Source organism: Monodelphis domestica, chromosome 8, assembly GCF_027887165.1.
Source record: "Monodelphis domestica isolate mMonDom1 chromosome 8, mMonDom1.pri, whole genome shotgun sequence".
In the NCBI taxonomy this organism is placed as follows: domain Eukaryota; kingdom Metazoa; phylum Chordata; class Mammalia; order Didelphimorphia; family Didelphidae; genus Monodelphis; species Monodelphis domestica.
Window position 1 is genome coordinate 39,303,140 of NC_077234.1, and position 15,313 is coordinate 39,318,452.

At 43.2% G+C, this 15,313-nt stretch overlaps 1 protein-coding gene across 3 annotated transcripts in view; it reads right to left on the reverse strand.

Moving 5' to 3' along the window:
- The window catches only part of TBL1XR1 (TBL1X/Y related 1), a 135,013-nt gene that overhangs the window by 14,524 nt on the left and 105,176 nt on the right, over positions 1-15,313 (reverse strand). For all 3 annotated transcript variants that reach the window (XM_056806799.1, XM_056806800.1, NM_001252610.1), the window contains 9 exon segments: positions 11,333-11,478; positions 9,192-9,417; positions 7,788-7,920; positions 7,392-7,533; positions 5,888-5,951; positions 5,681-5,778; positions 2,559-2,619; positions 555-676; positions 306-380 (listed from right to left, as the gene is read on the reverse strand). In XM_056806799.1, coding sequence (XP_056662777.1) covers positions 306-380; positions 555-676; positions 2,559-2,619; positions 5,681-5,778; positions 5,888-5,951; positions 7,392-7,533; positions 7,788-7,920; positions 9,192-9,417; positions 11,333-11,478 — 1,067 coding nt within the window.

Here is a 15,313-nt window from a genome sequence, read left to right on the forward strand (position 1 = left end):
GTCCTATAATGAAGTCATCATTTTGTGCATCATCATGTCCTTGAAAGGCCTAATTCCCAAAGTACATGAGTCCTTTCAATTGGAAGGGTGACTACAATCAATAACCTTTATACACAATGCTCTTTAGAAAGAGAAATGCTAAAAAAGGTAAAACACCAGAGACTGAACTGTCCAAGGGAGCAGACTAAATGGCTGAGCTTGAAAATACCACATCAGAAATGTTCAAGTCTGAAACCTCCTCCCAAGCACATCCTCCCATCCCACCCTCTCCCAAAGAAACAAACAAAAATAAAAGTTGAGATTACCTTTAAAGTCATGTCATCAGAACAGGAGGCCAGAAGGTTACCAGTTGGGTCCCATTTGATAGCATTTACTTCGTTCTAAAAATAATCATTCATACTTAATTTTTCATCATATACATGAAAACAAAGTTCAGTATAATTTCCTTAACTTCCCCAAACAGTGACAACCATCCATCTAAAAATATTCAACTTAGAAACACTCATTTTCAAACTAGTTGCAAATCACACGAAGAAAGCCAAAGGATGTCTTACTGTGTGTCCCTGGAATGTCTTGATAGGTCTATCTTGTCCCAATTTACAGACATGAATGCACATATCGGTGCTGCAAGAGGCAAAGGTATTGTTGCTCTGCCAATCCACGTCCAGTGCCGGTGCTGGAAAGCAGAGGGGAGAGCATTACTGGCTGGGGTAGTTCTTAGAAACAAGAGAAGAGACCAAAGGTAGGTCAGAAAGGCAAACTCCTCCTCACTAATCCAGGCCTTCTAAGGCCCTCAAACAGGAGATAGGTCAAGGCATTCAACGGCCGCAATGGACAATCGGCTCCATTCAGCCTCGGCTGTCGCAGAGTCAGGAGCTTCTTAGTCTAAATAAAGGGAGCTTTCTCTATGCCAGTATACAAGAAAAGGGTTTGAAGAAGACAACCGCAGAGTTGGATTCTGCTGGGCATTCACTGACAGTGCCTGGACCTGGCTCACAGAGGACCAGTGCTCCCCATCTGGTGACAGCCCACCTTTCTAGCCTGTGGCTCAGGGACGCTCAGGGCAGGATGGAGGAGGACAGAAAGAGGCTGTTCTATTCTGTGTCCAGTGGGAAGGGCTGCAGGAAGCCCGGAGTGAAGGGGACACCGGGAGTGCTGCTGGCAGTGGTAGTAAGAACAACAGTACTAACAACAACTCACGTTCTATAACTCAAAGGCTGGCAAAGTAAATATACGAGCTTCATTTCACAGGGGGGATGGGGCTGGGAGATGCAGAGACATGGAGGGACCTGTTTCAGGTTCAGACCTAGTCAACACCTGCCACAGGATTGAAACTTGAACTTCCAAAACATCAGGTTTGACCCTGTTAGTTCCTCTTTCCCATCCTGGCCCAACACATCCTACTGAGGCCACAACTGGGCCAAACTGGACGGAGCACCTTCCTTGTGCTCCACTTATCGGTCCACAGTGGGTACCCCAATAGGCAAGCTTTGAAAAGGAAGCTGTGAGGCCTTAAGCCTGGAGACAGAAAGCTTCCCTCAATGGAACGTTAAAAAAGGCAGAGCCCTGAGACCAGGCTGTCAATTGTTCCACCTACAGAACTGTCACAGGCACGTAAGAAAATCTTCAAAGATGCACGTCCTCCTCCTGAGGCATCGAGCAAGATTTCCTGTCATTTGTCATTAGGATCAAAAAGCATTTCTAATGTCTGCAGGGCGAAGGGCCCACAGCACACCTTCACCAGGAGTGGACATTTGTATAACCTGAGTTCTTTGGGAGAAAAGCGCACAAACCAACCACACTGTCTGCCTTTCCCACCACTTTAGGTTCAGAGCAATGCAGTGCATAGTATGACCACTCAAGAACCCTAGAACTGCTGAGAGTTCCCAACAAAAGTTAAGTCCAAGCAAGGTCATATGGCCAGCCTGTCCACTGGATAATTTAGGCCAATTTAGGTCTTAGGCCATGGGCAAGGAGATTCACACTGAGAAAGGCACAGCAGTGCAACTTCTGAGTGTATGGCTGTTACATGTTGAGTACCAAATATTTTTATAATGTGCATATATAGATATATTCTGATACTTTTTTGAACTATACACAATACAATTCAGGAACATATCTAAGTTAAAAAAACAAAAACATACCTAAGTATTGGAATCTAAAAGGCCAAACTGTTCAAAGTGAATTAAAAACACAGAGGTTAAAAAGTCCATGGGAATTACAAAGGAAATTTTACCTGAATGAAAATGGGGGGAAGTGAAGGCTGTTTTTCCTGGGCAAAGTCTCTGTTCTCAATATGATATTTTTCCTTTCAATTCAGGAGCAATATGGTCATTGCCATCTCTTTATTATTATCTATATTATTACTTATATTGTTATAAAATTATTTACAGTATAAAATTTTTCAGCTTATTTTCTGTAAGAACTTCATGTAGTGAGGAAGAAATAATAACCCTTTGAAATTCCAAGTACTGGATTCTAAAATGCCAAACTTGTTCACAGCAAATTTAAAAAATAGAGATTTAAAAGGTCCAAGAGAATTGTAAAGGAAATTTTACCTGAATGAAAAGGGAACTGCTGTTTGGCTTCACCAGTATGTGCATCCCAGATAATCGTGGTCTACATTTTTTGTTTATTTTCAAAAGAAAAAAAATAATAAATGGAATTACAAAACTGAAAAGTGAAAAACCTCATTTTTATGCTCTCCACAATATACACCAAACTTTATTCAAGTGATATTTAAAATAACTACAAATTCTGTAAGTGTTTACCTTATGGTAAAGAATGCTATCATTCTAAACACTTTTGGGAAAAAGTCAACTACTTGGACACTGTCTTTCCTATGTAATTCTTAAGAGTCAGGTTCTCTGCAGTAATTGTCATGCTACCCACAGTGAGATGCTTGGCTGCAATATCCCTCTTCTGAATTGTGTGCCTCCAGTAGCAGGCCCCTAACCATCTCTGAAGTGTCTATCTGCTTTTAAAAACTAGAACCGGTGAGAAGTCACGTCTTCTCTAGGACATCTTCCACACTCAAGCCAGCCTGGCCCTTTCTGGTCTCCATCCTGTTGGCACCTCCCATTGTGCTATGCCTGTATCTCTCTTCGGAACTTTAGGATTATTCTCAATCAGTCCCTTTCTAGATGATAAATCTCCCGTGAGTAGGCTCTGTTAACTTTAATGCTTGTCACTTCTAGTGCTGGGCAGAAGGTTTTCTACACAGCTTGTACTTTAATAAACATTTGTTGAATGAGCATTACAAAGGGCTGACCTGGCTAATCTCACAAAATCCACTTTTTTAATAAAGATTTGAATGCATTCACACAGTAGCATTAAACACGCACGCACGCGCACACACACACACACGCTCGCTCTCTCTCTCTCTCACACACACACACACACACACTCCGATGCTATACAATCGGTAGCTTGAAGTGTCAACCCGGCACCCTGCAAAGGCCTCAGAAGTGCCCCCAAATGCTGCTTCAACTGGAGAACCCATTTCTGACGAGTCAGGCCGCACACCGCTGTAAGGGGGCTAGCACAAGCTCCTGAGTCAGTAAGGGCACAGGCCAAAAAGCCATCCAGCAGCAGGCACACAGGAAGGCCTTTCACAGGTGTTGTCCCAGGTGCTGAGGGAGAGGCAAAGAGGAAGCAGCCTTTTCCCCCAAGAAAATTGCAAAATTTGGTTGGGGAAATGAGGCACACTGCCAAGAAATGTGGCCCACAGAAGGCTGGGTGGACAGAAAAGCCAAATAAGAGCTGGAAGGATGTGCAGTTGCTATGCTTTAGAGTGACCAAGTACTTTGTAGACACAAATGATTTTTCATGATTCAATCAACAAGCAAACAAGTTCTTATTATCCCTATTTGTAAATTAAATAGAAGAGGGAGTATAAGTGACTTGTCCAAGGTCTCACAACTATTAAATGGCAGCAGTCGAATCTGAAATTGGATCAGACTTAACAACTTAAACCTCAACCTATTTTCTATTGCAGTTAAATGAAAGATTTGAGAAATCACTATTTTAAAATACAAGATCCCTTCCACATTACAAGGGCCAGGGGTACAGCATTCCACAAAATTCCCCTTAACTTTTTTTGGCCCTTCCTTCATACCAGAGAAGAAATCTTAGTTTTTTCCTTTTTTTATGGGGTGTTTAGAGCACTTATTGTAAAATTTGGGTTCCCTATTTGGTCACAGGCTATATGTATGTCAATGTTAAAATGTGTCTACATTTCTAGCCTTTGGATCATCTGCTGGGTTTTGTGGTCTTTCTGCAAACTAACTTTTTACTTATTTTAGCTTTAAAAAGTAATTTTGTATTTTTGTATTAAAAGATAAAATATGTAATACTATACATGTTTTATAAATTTCTGAGTTTGTAAACTCTTCTGTAACTTCTGCTGGTCTCTGTGTGTCATCTGTATCTTCCACAAAACTCCCCCAAAATTCCCATTTGATTTCTTTTGCCAACCCACAACAAAGCGAAACCGTGACGGGGATATTGTGATATGGAAGGCATCTGTATGTACAAATGCTGAGACCCTGATGAAAACATCCTTTAATTCTAGGTTAAAATATGTATAAATAACACAAGACAAATGTTTCTCTGGAAGCTTGTGTCTGGCCTTTCTTTCCTTCACATGTTGACCTCAAGGGGTCCTTCTCCCAATGCCCCTTGGAGGTAACTGACCAGTGACACAGCCTGAGCCTGGGGTCACATGGTCAGTGATGGTGGCCTACAAACTCGTGTGGTCATTTCATTACTTCAGAAAAAAAGCAAAACTTAGAAATAAATGATCAGTTTCTACAAAGGCCTGTGCAGAGTAAGAAGCTGCCAAGGCTGCACTTCTGGAAACCCTGAGTGGTCTCAGAGTCCTGAGTGGAGAAGAAGCCTCTTGGCCAGACCGTCTTCCTCCACTTCTTCATTTCCCATGCAGAGAAGATCACAGCAAGGTGACCTCCTCCCCCAGGAGAGGCTTAGGGGATCTTGTGCCCAGAAAGGAGGCTGCTGAGCAGGGCTGGGGTCATAACTGCCTATGTAACCCAAGAAGCCTCTTTCCTGCTAACTTCAGATCGGAGTGATCTCACCTCCTCCTTTCTCAGAGAAATTCTACCGTGTTTCAGTCACTGGTTCCTCTACATTTGGGGAGTTATGAGAGAAAATTTGGGGGAGAAAGAGAAAGTTAATGATAGGCCGAGACCACTGCAGATTAATTGGCCATGGTGAAGCTAGAATCCAAGGGTTCTAGTACTGCATTCTTAGGCAGAGCCCTGGCAGACACTGAGAGCACAATCCTCTCCCCTAGGGTCTTCACTGCAAGCACCCAGGGCACCTCTAGACTTTGTCTGCGGGGTCATCCCACAACTAGTGTGGCCCAACCACTCCTGCTCACACTGCGACCAGAACAATGCCAGAAAGATGAAAGCTGAAGGGCGGTCTAGGAGGGGAACTGAGGAAGAAGTCTCTCTGGGGATGGTTCAATGGATAATTAAAAACATTTCCATCTATACTATAAAAGTTGAATAAAAACCTTTTTCTTCACAAATATAAACTGCTTTGTGTCCTAAACCATTTATTATTTGCAAAGTCTTTAGCAGAATAGAAAAAAAAATAAACTTTCACTAATACTTTGTAGATATTAACCTTTACAGAAGTTAATTTAATGTCCTCTTACCTTGTCTACTCCTGCACTCAGTATGAAATTTCCTTTCTTGTTCCATTTTAATGCAAAAATAGGACCTTTATGTTGTCCCAAGGTGCTAGCAAGATTACCTGATGTTTAAGCAGACAAAAACATTTTAACTATTTGGAAGCGTGTAATACACAACAGGAAAAATGAAGAGAAAATATAACTTGTTTATTTCTTATTTTTATTTTTTACCATCTTTAGTCCATATTCTGGCAAATCCATCATATGACCCAGTGGCGAGAAGTGTGCCTTCACTCTGTCAGAAAAATAGGATTTTTTTCATTGATAGAATCTCAAATTGGTATCCACATTTGTAAAGAGTCTATGCTTACCTGCCAAGATATTCAAATGAGTATTTTAGAAAATACCCTTCTTTTCTTTTTTTTTCCCCTTCAGAGATGGGAAATGGGACCCTCACACCCACCACATATACAAGGAAAAGAAACTTTTTAAAAAATCATAACTATATGATACAAAAAGATAAAACTTCTGGAGCAAACAATTTTGGACATAGAGGAAGAAAATTAAATTTCTAACTCCATTACTGTTGAAAGGAAAAAAAATTAGATAAAAACACCTCAAGATGAAGAGGAACCACCAACTCGTCTTTCCTTTATCAGCCCTGTTCCACTGCTACTTAACAAAGCCATCACCAGAAAGAATAAAAATATGGAGGGGAAAAAAAAGAACAGGAAAAGATGGCAGCTGCTTTGGTCACTGCTAAAAGTCTGGAGAGGAGGAGAAGAGCCGGTGAAAGGACTTCTCGGCTCAGGAACATAACTGGAAGAAGAGCGGAGGCAGGAGAACAGAGAGCCATCTTTCAGTGGGCCCTTCTCAAAGCCCTCTGAATGTCATCACTGCAGAGGAGACTTCAAGAGACCATCCGGCTCTGTGGGTGAAAATTCCAACAAAACGAAGCCTGGCCCAGGGACTGGGGGCTCTTCCATCCTAAGTGCTCAAGAAGACTATTTGTAGAGAGGAGCAGCCAAGTGGCCTAGAGACAGAAGGTCCTGGGTTCAAATTTGACCTCAGATACTCCCAACTGGGTAACCCTGGGATAGTCACTACCTCCCCACTGCCTGGCCTTATGGTTCTTCTGCCTTGAAACCAATTCTAAGACGATAGGTAAGGGTTAAGGGGAAAAAATTGGGAGCTCAGAACAGTAGCTAAGTGGGGAGCACTCCTGCCTGTCATTTCTGCTTCACATAACCTCTAAGTTAAATTCTTATAGCTATTTTCCTGGCAGGCCTCGTCTCCATCACACACGAACACGCCCGGCCCTGCCAGCCTGCAAAACTTTGGCCCGGGAAGATGGTCCCTCCTGCTGGGGCAGCCCTAAATACTGTCAGACCCTCCACGGAAGGGCCTGAGAGGCCCAGGCGGGAAAGGCTGCTCTGCTCCGCTCTCGTGTCGTGCGTGCCCCTTGCAGTGAGCGCAGGGCCCGGGGGGCAGAATCGGCCTTCATCTCCACCCCTGGGACACCAGAACAAAGGCAGGCACGGCGGGAGGGCCGCAGTCAGAGGCCCGCCTCGCTGGGGAGGGACACGTAAGGAGGAAGCGGAGCGGGGACTCTGCCGGGACACGGCCAGCGCGTAAGGGCACCGCCGCAGGGCCCCTTCGCTATCCGATTCAAGCGAGTGGCCTGACAAGGTGGGTGGAGAAGCCCGACAGAGCGGAGCCGCGTGCGTGTGCTTACATTCCAGTCGAGGGACGTCACGTCTTTGTTGCTGGGCACGTCCTGCCCGCCTTCCCTTATGCAATGGCGGAGGACTAACTGGGTCGAACCGCTTGTGCTGTTCTCACTCAGATTCCATATTCTCGCTGTTGAGTCACCAGATCTGTAGATCAGGAAAAACCGTTTACGATCCTCATCCAGTGACAGTGCGGCACCCATAAAGGCGTCCAGGATGGGGAAATGGGAATGGCAAGCGTTCCAATCTAGCATGGCCTCAGCACTCCCTAAATGCGACCCCCTTGAAGCTGCCCAAACTCCAGGGGAACTATTTCTCCAAGCAAAACTCCGGGTGAACGGCAGAGTTTATCAAATCCTTAAGAGGGAAATACAGTGTTGCTTCCCTGGTGAGAGACATACCCTGAGGCCAGAAGGTCACTGACGGGATTCCAGGCACAGATGAATACTTCTGACTCATGACCCCGTAATACCACAGCTTTGTTTGGGGGGATTTCAACATCGCCATCCACTTCCATCATATCCGTATGGTTATCTGCATCATGAGAAACAACGGTAGAAAAATACGTTTTTTAGAAGCTGCAAAATCACGAATAAAAGTGTTTTGACCTATAAATTAATCATATATACCATATAACCAGCATCTGTTGTTTTTCATGAGTAAAAGTTAAGGAATTCCATGATATTGGCTCCTTTTTGTTTATAGAATGCATTAAGCATAAACAAGTATGTTGGACAACAAAATGAGTTTGGTTTTTTTTTTTGCTTTGTCTTTCTATTCTCAATGCCTCACACATTGCATAACTTAATAAATAGTGGTTGGAGGGGGCAGCTGGGTAGCTCAGTGAATTGAGAGTCAGGCCTAGAGACGGGAGGTCCTAGGTTCAAATGTGACCTCAGATACTTCCCAGCTGTGTGACCCTGGGCAAGTCACCTGACCTCCATTGCCTAGCCCTAACCACTCTTCTGCCCTGGAGCCAATACACAGTATTGATTCCAAGATGGAAGGAAAGGGTTTTAAAAAAAATAGTGGCTGGGCCAGACAGAAGTCTACCTATCTAAAATATAAACGAAGGCTTTTACTTTTAATCTGCTTTTCAGGATATACTGACAATTAGTGGCAAAAAAAAAAGTAAAAAACATTTGTCACAATTAAAAGTAAGAACTATACAAATTTAATATTTCAAATACTGGAGTTGGACAAGCTAGGCAGCGCTACTAGAGGGACAGACATGTTTCACCCCAAGACTGCTAACCAAACCAATCCACATCTCCCGAGTTCAATAGAATCCATGCCAATACTATGCTTTGTTTCTGCCAGTAGGGGTTGCTGATATATCATTCTTACAGTGGGTTGGGAAAAGCAGCTGGGTTATATTTAGAGCTTCCTAAGGTGTTTTTTTGTTTCTTTTTAACTTAGAAATAGAAAAAGGGAATTCGGAATTTTATAGGAAAAGAGACATTTTCCATCTTTCTGAATAAGTCAGAGTAATAATCTCTAGCGTTGATGCTTTGACATGAAAATAGCTTCATAGGCAATGAGCGAAGTAATGTCATAAAAACAAAGGCACTGGCCCTACGCACTACCCTCAGTCATGTGACTGTTTAGAAGTGGACACAGGCAGTCGAAGGACAAGCACTTCCTGCCAGAAGGCAAGAGCCCCCCGAGTCCACATCTGAAAGCAGCGCCGGCTTTCTTATCCCCGTTTGTGCTGACTGACCTACATACGAATTTCCCTGACGTCTGAGAAGGTCCCTCTAAAGCCCCCGGGCCCTTCCGTGGGCCGTGCGTGTGTCTGCGCTTACTTGCTATACTATGGGCTCCATTTTCTTCTCCATTTGCAGTATTTTCTCCATTTTTCGCGGAGCCCTGTTGGTTGGTTGTGGCAGCGGCAGTGGCAGCAGCTGCTGCGGCCTGTTGTTGGGCAAGTTTATCTCTGTAGGCTTGCTGTCTGGTCTGAACCACGTCAGGCATCACGGCATCGATCAGTGACAAAGATTCTATAGGTCTTCCATCAAACAAGGTACCGTCCTAAGTTCGAGAAGTCACAGGGAAAGAAAAATAAAGAGAACGGAAGAGGGGAAGCTGCCATCTGAACACCATTCCAGTCAGGTGGACAATGCCCGCTACGGTACCCAAGGCTTCTGATCACGTTCCAGTGAGCCCAGATCTTGGGGTTCCAAGAAAAAGGAAGTGGGGAGAAAGACACCAAGCCCTGAGCCAGCACTTCCAGGCCAGGCACTGTGCTAGGCATCAGCGATACAGAGAGGGAACCGTCTGCACCCTCACCAAGCTTACATTCTATAAAAACCCGGACGGACCAAATGGTCAATGAAATGCTTTTAGTGTCAGCCTGACACGGGCTAAAATATGATGTCCATACCTATTTCTAAGAGAGAAGATTCAGGCACTGATATCCAAAAGATATATTTCCTTAGAAATCATACATTAGAACTAGAAGAAATCTCAGAGGCCATGAGGTCCAATCCTTTCATTTTAAAAATGAAATTAAGGTCTAGAGGGGTTAAGTGACTTGTCCAAGGTCACATACAAACATGAACTGGCAGGTCTGGGAATCAAATAAGGCCGCCTTCCAATTCCAAAAAGAGTATACATTGCATTGAACTAAGTTTTATTTATAACTAATTTTATTTAATATGTTCGTGTCGTGTAAAATAAAATATCGGCATTTCAAAGGGCTTGATCTCCTAGGATCATGACATCTTTTAAAAAATGTCACTTAAAAAAATAAAAACAAGCTATAGACATACACTGGAATGTCTTTAAAAAGCTAAGTCTGGGCAAAATAATCTTTTAGGGACAATTCATCAGAATCAGAGTTTTCATTGTAGAGGCAGATTGTCTGAAGGCTCTTAGCTTGGGTTCCATAAATGTATTTCTTTCATATCTTTGTAATTATTTAAATATAAGAATGCCAGATGGAGTCAAATGTCCCTATTTTATAGATGAAGAAACTACTGTTTCCAATGGTTCAGAAGCTTTCTTAGGAGCACAAAAGCTAAGCTACTGGCAGTTTTGGGAAAAGAATCTTATTCTCGACTCCTAAACACCAACATTTTGGTAACTTGATGGAATTTTATCAAGCTCCAAGCTAGATATTAGCTATTTTTCTAGCTGTTAGTGAAAAAAGTTCATCCATTTCCTTTGTGATTCCGTATAGATACCTGGGTTTTGTTTGCTGAGATTATCTGGGGACTCTAAAAGCAGACCACTGTCTTCTTACAGTGTTTCAGCCACAGAAATTACAAATAACTATAAAAGCCGCACTCTTTTCAAGGTTAATTAGCCTATAGCACGCCTTCCCTAATCTCTCCACTAGAATGAATCCTCTTGGCAGGAAACAATCACAAGAAAAAACGGTGGCCTTCTTCTCAAAGCATTCGGAGAAACAAAGCTGAATAACAGCACTCGGGGCCCTACTTAGAAGTCCGGGGGCGGCCCAGCGCTGAGGCCTGGCTCTCCCTGCGAGGCCAGGCTTCTCTAACCCATCTGCTGACCCCGTCTCGGGATCACAGAAAGGTTTCTCTTCAGACGAATGGTCAGTTCAGTCTTCTTATGCAAAGACAAAAAGCAGCTAGGTGGCGGGCCTAGAGGAGGGAGACAGACGGGGAAGACGAGGGCACAGTCTGGCTCTGGGCGTTGGTATAAGATGCAGGGGAGGGAGCATTCACTCAGTAGCATGTGGAAAAATGCCGATGTGCAGACCAGCCTCGATGGTGCTGGGGGACATCTGAGGGGACTGAGGGGGGCCTTAAGGGCAGGAAGGTGCTGGGCCAGAACAAGGGGCCGTCTTCAGGGAGGCCCAAGTCCCGGGCAGCAGGCTTCACCTCCCTGCATCAAGGCAGGAGTCCTGCCAGGCCCCCAGAGGGCGGTCAGCATGAGGGTTGGCACGAGAAAGCAAAGAGCCTGTGGAGAGCAACCTTACCTCATTAATACTGACTTCTGCCTCTACATACTGCAGGCCTTTCTGGATGATAGAAATCAGAGCAGCGGGTGGAACCAGGGCACCATTGATATTAGACTGGCTGATATGGCTTTCTATACCAAAGGTAAATGCTGAATGAGAAAACCCTAAAGAGGAAAATCATCAGAATTTATTTTCTAAGAGTCAACATCATAAAGGACAAGATGAATAAAACTTTTAACATTTTAAACAAATAACCAAGGTGAACGATAATTATAGAACAAACCTAGGAAATTCTATTCCTAACATTTTAAGCATGCACTTCTCCCTGAAATTAAATTTCTTTGATGATGGCTATTTAAAATGTCATTTGGGGGCAGCTAGGTGGTTCACTGAATTGACAGTCAGATGCAAAGATAAGAGGTCCTAGGTTCAAATCTGATCTTAGACATTTTCTAGCTGTGTGACCGTGGGCAAGTCCCTTACTCCCCATTTCCTAGCTCTTACTATTCTTCTGCAATAGACAATATTGATTCTAAAAAGGAAGGTAAAGGTTTAAAAAAAAATTTTAATATATCATTTAAATATGCTCATCCTCACCATTCTACTCTACATTCTCCTTAAAGGATTTATCATGTTTTATATATACTGGAAGGTGTTGAACTGTTAAGAGTTGTTATGCCTCAATGAAAAGAGACAAATCAAAGAATTATTTTAGTGCTGGAAGGAAGCTGGCAAGTGTCTGTTACAAATTCTTGTTTCACAGAGGAAGAAAACCCAGTCTTGGGGACCTTCACTGGCTTGCTCAAAGTTATACCATTTGTTCATATAAATCATAAGACCTATTGAGGGTTCATTTGTATACTATTTATGAAATAAAGTTTGTTAAGAACAACCAATTCCAATAAAGTGGAGGAATTCCATGGAGACTGGAACAACCTCCAGGAAGTGATGCAGAGTGAGAGGAGCAGAACCAGGAGAACATTGTACACAGAGACTGATACACTGTGGTACAAGAGAACGTAATGGACTTCTCCAGTAATGGCTTTACAATGTCCCTGAACAACCTGCAGCGATCTATGAGGAAAAAAAAAAACTATCCTCAAGCAGAGGACAAACTGAGGGAGTAAAAACACCGAGGAAAAGCAACTGCTTGACTACAGAGGTTGAGGGGACATGATCGAGGAGAGACGCTAAATGAGCGCCCTAATGCAAATACCAACAACAAGGAAATGGGTTCTGAGCAGGGACACATGTGATACCCAGACTAATCGCGCCTTGGCTAAGGAAGGGGTGGCGGGGGGTTGGGGGGGGAGGAAAGAAAATGATCTGTTTCCAATGAACAATGTATGAAAATGACCAAATAAAATAATGTTTTAAAAACTAAAAAAAAAAGAACCAATTCCAACAAAATGGGAAATGCAGCTTCTTTAGAATGAAGGAAAAACTTTTAAAGCTCTAGAAAACCACTCTGTGTGCTAACTAAATGCTAAACAATCAACGTGCTAATTATAAAAGAAGTCTTTTAAGACTTATAAAATTATCTGGGTCTAAAAATAGAGTAAGAGAGCCCAGGCTAGCAGGGGAGAGTCCTTCATTTATTCTCACTCAACACAGACTTATGGACAGCTTCTCAGCCAGTCCTGGGGCTCCAGGTGGAGAACAATGATGAACAAGCCCCACCTCTGCCTGCCTCTAGATAGGTGAAAGTGCCCTGAGATCACTTTCTTGCTTTTCCAATGCAATTCAGGCTTTCCAAATCTACATACCTTTATTACTTGTTTATTGTACATTAAACCAGATCTGTACACAGTGTAAGCTCAAGATAGATAATTCAGAAAGAAGATATTCTCTTTACAAAGGAAGTCAGAGTTTTTTCAATTTTATGTAAGACATAGTATTTTTAAATTACATGTAAATATTTAATCTAATTATGTACCACTTTAAAATAATACCACACATAAAGTAGAGTATAACGAATGCTTACTTATTTCAGGATTTAACCATTTGAGCTCTTTTCTATCTGGTCTAGCTCAGTTTCTAAATATACAAGGAAGAGTTCTCCCTTCATTTATGTTTCCCCAAGGCTTACTAGTAGTACCAACTACTACTAAATAGACATGTAGGCAGCAGTATTTCACCTGTGTTCAATGAGAATGGCTAAGATCATGCTGGTGGTTCATGATCTCACAATGTTTGGGCCAGAGCTGCTGCTTCTCACATTCCCTAAGGTTTGAGAACTGTGTAGAGAGGAGGGAGAAGAGGGAGGTATGAAAAACAGTTCTTGGACAGAGCAGAGGAAGGGGTCAAGCAAATGATAAAGAGGACGTGGTGGCAAGGAGCAGCTTAGAGCGCTACTTGCTCAACTTGCAAGTTGTTCTGCTATGTAGTCACTGCCTCTGGAGGGAGAAAAAAAAAATCAAACTGTATTCTTTGGGTCCCCTTGTATTCTGAATGCCAACATACAGAGGAGTACCTACTTACATATCAGTGCATGACACTCAACTACCAAGCTTTTCTTCTCATTTAAGTCCAGAGACTCGGAAGCAAGCAAGCCTCACAAGTGGCAAAAGCATGCTTTAATAGATGACTCCTCCAGGAACGCTGGTCCTCATCCCCCTCCCCATCATATTGTATAGACAGAAATGACAGGATTCAGCATCAGACTGACTAGGTGGGGTGAGTGAAGATGAGCAGTCAAGGCCCAGAACATCTATGATCCACAGAGACTGAAAGTTCACAAGAAGGTGATTTGGGAAGAAAAGAGGATTTTTTGACATGTTGGATTTGAGATGTCTCTGAGACATGCACTTTTATTTGAAAATAGAAAATTAATGATGTGGGTGTGAAGCTAGAGGAGATGCAGGGGTTGGTTATAGAATCTAGGAATCATCTGCAAAGAGATGAGCACCGAACCCAAGGGAGGTGATAAGGTTACCAACAAAGATAGTATAACAGAGAAAAAGTCATCATTGCTTCTGCCAATTTGGAATCTCCTTCTGCTCTTCTCTGTGTAGTTTCTTTTAACCTCTGCCTGTTAAAACCATTAACAGTCTTTTCCTCTTTACTATTTATCTATATTTATTCCCCCCCCGCCCTTCCAACTTCTCACCCCACCCCCAACCTGCTCCATCAGATGCTATAGAGTACCTCCTCTTTCTGGGTATGCCTGATCCTTTGCAGGTTTTCCTAGCATGACATTCTGATTTCCCTGACAGCTATGGGATCCCACCTGCCCTTTCCTCTGCTGGTTATTCATCCATGCCATGCCCCAACTGTGGGCTCTCATGCCTTATTTGTCATCATGAGACAAATGACTCCCAGATTTATATGGTGAGGGCAGGAGCCCCACCCTGAAGTTCAGTTTGTTTCTACCTGGATGGCCCAGACACATCGCAAACTCATTTGACCAAGTGACACTCTATTTCCCCAAGAACCCACCCATCTTCCAAACTTTCTTCCATGATTCCAGTTTCTCAGACGTGTAACCCCGGCACCTTCTCCCTCAACCCTTAAACATTTAATAATCCACTGTCGAATCTCGTCCTGTGTCTTTTCCACATTTGATCCCTTTCCTTTACTCGCAAAGCTATCAATTCTGTCCAGGCCCTCGTCACTTCTGATCTAGAAAAGCCTAATAGCCTCCTCCTGCATGGTTTTCCTGCCTCAATCTCTCCCCAGTCCAATATATCCTACAGGCATCTACCAAAGCGACTTTCCCAAAGTATAGGTTCTCTTCTTGTCACCAACTACTCAAAATGCAGTAGCTTTTCATTACCCTCTCGGGAAAAATAGGAACTCCTCTGTTTAGTTATTAAAGTACCTCACACTCTGGTTGTACCCTCTTATTCTCGCTTCCCATACTCAGCTAATCCTGTAACCTGGACTTCCCTTTGCTCCTCACACAAGACCCTCCATCTCCTACATCCACTGTGCCTTTCTCCTGGCTATTCCCCCTGTTTGGAATTGGTTCCTTCCTCATCTCCACCTCAGAGTCCCTCT